The 2,418-nt window shown below is 36.2% G+C and overlaps 2 protein-coding genes across 2 annotated transcripts in view; one reads left to right on the top strand and one right to left on the bottom strand.

Moving 5' to 3' along the window:
• The window catches only part of LOC106873242 (chymotrypsin-1), a 34,771-nt gene extending 33,841 nt beyond the window's left edge, over positions 1-930 (top strand). The window contains exons 5-6 of the mRNA XM_014920514.1: positions 90-235; positions 703-930. Of these exons, the coding sequence (XP_014776000.1) occupies positions 90-235; positions 703-855 (299 nt within the window). The 3' untranslated portion in view covers positions 856-930. The remainder of the gene's footprint in view (positions 1-89; positions 236-702) is intronic.
• The window catches only part of LOC106873240 (RING-type E3 ubiquitin-protein ligase PPIL2), a 105,634-nt gene continuing 104,139 nt past the window's right edge, over positions 924-2,418 (bottom strand). Inside the window, exon 21 of the mRNA XM_052976763.1 lies at positions 924-1,170. The gene's annotated coding sequence lies outside the window, so the exon portion shown is untranslated. The remainder of the gene's footprint in view (positions 1,171-2,418) is intronic.

The raw sequence follows: 2,418 nt of genomic DNA, 5'->3' as shown, positions 1-2,418 counted from the left end.
TTTTCTGTAAATTTCAACTATATATATATATATATATATATATATATATATATATGAGTGTGTATGTGTTAGAACTATTCTTGTTCTAGGGCAACAAAAGTCACCAAGTAAACTCCAGAAAGTTGCTCTTCCGGCAATTCCCACTGATGTCTGTCAATACAACTCCCGAATGGTGATCTCCGATGGCGTTCTGTGTGCAGGTGACTTCAGGAAAGGAGGGCCCAGCACTTGCCAGGTATTATGATTCAAACTCTCACACCCATACACACAATACACATACAGATACACACGCAGGTGCACATGGATGCACGTACAAATATACAATCGTGCATGCACTATGAACATTCAAGAGGAAAATCTGGTCACCAATGTAATATTGAACCTAATGGTTCAATATTACATTGGTGACCAGATTAATATACATTCTAACATTCGCTGGGACTAAGTCATAAAAAATATTTACCATGCTTGTTACCGTGACATTGATAAACTACATGAAAACTATCACATGAGCACAGCTATCACGTTATAGTTCATGAACGAATGAGTCAATTATCACAATTTTTGTTGAGTCTGTTGAAATCCTACAACAATTCTGAAGTGAGAAAAATAACTTACGCAACAACAAGTGAACATATATTTTCCATTGTTTTTGTTTGTTTTTCATATATTTATCAATTTTTTTTCTTTCGATAATTCCAGGGAGATTCTGGTGGACCTTTGTACTGTCCCAGTAAAATAACAGGACAAATGGTGCTGGCAGGAGTGACATCTTTTGGCGATAATTGTGACAATGAAATCAGTGCTTTTAGCAGTGTGGCTTATTTCCGAGACTGGATTGCCAATAATCTTTAAATTCTACTTCTTCCACACAGTCGTACAAATGAAGTCTTGAGGATGTTAATAAAAGAAAATATTCTTTAACCGATATTGAAGTGTTGTTTTGTAATTGAGAGTTACTTTTTATTTTTTTTGAAGTTGTTAGTGGCATACAGCTTCGACAACAGATCTATCATCAAAGTCCTTCCATCCCTGATCGATCTTTTTTTTTTTCTTTGATGTATTATATCCAAGATTCAATGGAAATCATCTTGATTCAGACAGCAGGATATGATTTAAGGAAGATCTAGACACTATTTCCCTGAGATCGCATGAATGTTTCCGTACTGGCTACAAAAACACAGATATATTTAATTAATCGTGAATATAAGCACGAAATAAATAAATGACATAGCAAAAGACAGCAACAATCTGAACCTCGGAGTGTCATCGGTCATCATGAATGTCTTCTGTTTGTGCAAATGTAGTCTACACTACAGTTGCTACTATTGTTGTTTCTTCTGTTTGTGCTGATACAATTGTACACATTGTTGCTACTGCTGTTGTCGTTGTTGTTGTTGCTGCTGCTGTTGTTTTCACTGTCTTTGGTGCTGCTAGTATCGTTGCATTTGTTACTGTCTTCATACCAACAAGATGAAATTCTATTCCTCTTTAACTCCAGCTGCCGCTGCATTCGCTGTTGAAATTGTGTCGACAGAACACTGCTCTCCGTCGATTATTACTATTTTGTCGTATTTTGACATTTTACTGAGTTGCACCCCCACCCCACCCCGAAAAGAGTGTGTACTTACAATGAAATGTTACCACTGCGATCCAGACAATGCAAGCAAAACAGTTATAAGAAGATATTTGATAATCGAGACGCTTGATTATACACTTAAAAATGATGGTACAACAACCTATCACGTCTACCCAGTTTGGCGACCATTCCGCTGGTCATTCCGTTACTTAGGTTGTCGATAACGCTTTCACGTGATTAGAGAAAAAGAGGGAGATAGAAAAGAGGGAGAAAGAAAGGAGGGAGAAAGAAAAAAAGGGAAAGACTAAAGAGGGAGAGAGAAGGATCCATGACGCGAGATAGAGGGAATGTAGGAAAGAGAGGAGAAAGAAAATGGAGAGAGAAAAAAGGACAAGGCAAAGAGTGAGACAGAAAGAGGAAGAGAGAAAAGCATTCATAGGGGGAGTGTAATATTTAATACGTGGTTAAAAAGTTAGTTGACGGTAGTGATGATATATAGGAGGAAAGTGGTGGTGGTGGAGATGGAGATGGTGGTGGAAATGGAGGTAGTGGATTTGGTGGTGACTAGATAGTGGAAAGTGTATTGCTTTTAATTGAACTAAGTTTTTTTATATCACCTATCACTTAACGCATGTGCATAAGTGCAAATCAGTGAAATATTCAGGCTTATTTATGTGGCAGATATATGCAATTTAACTAAAGGTTGTATCATATGCATGGGATATTTTTATTGTTTGTTTATAGGGAAAATGGAAGAGTGAATATTTATTTTATGAGTCCATAAAGTTGTGCATAAAGTATGTACAAATATATATATATATATATATATATATATATAT

Source organism: Octopus bimaculoides, chromosome 25 (assembly GCF_001194135.2).
Source record: "Octopus bimaculoides isolate UCB-OBI-ISO-001 chromosome 25, ASM119413v2, whole genome shotgun sequence".
NCBI lineage: Eukaryota > Metazoa > Mollusca > Cephalopoda > Octopoda > Octopodidae > Octopus > Octopus bimaculoides.
The sequence above is the reverse complement of the archived record's forward strand: the minus strand, read 5'-3'. Positions and strand labels throughout refer to the sequence as shown.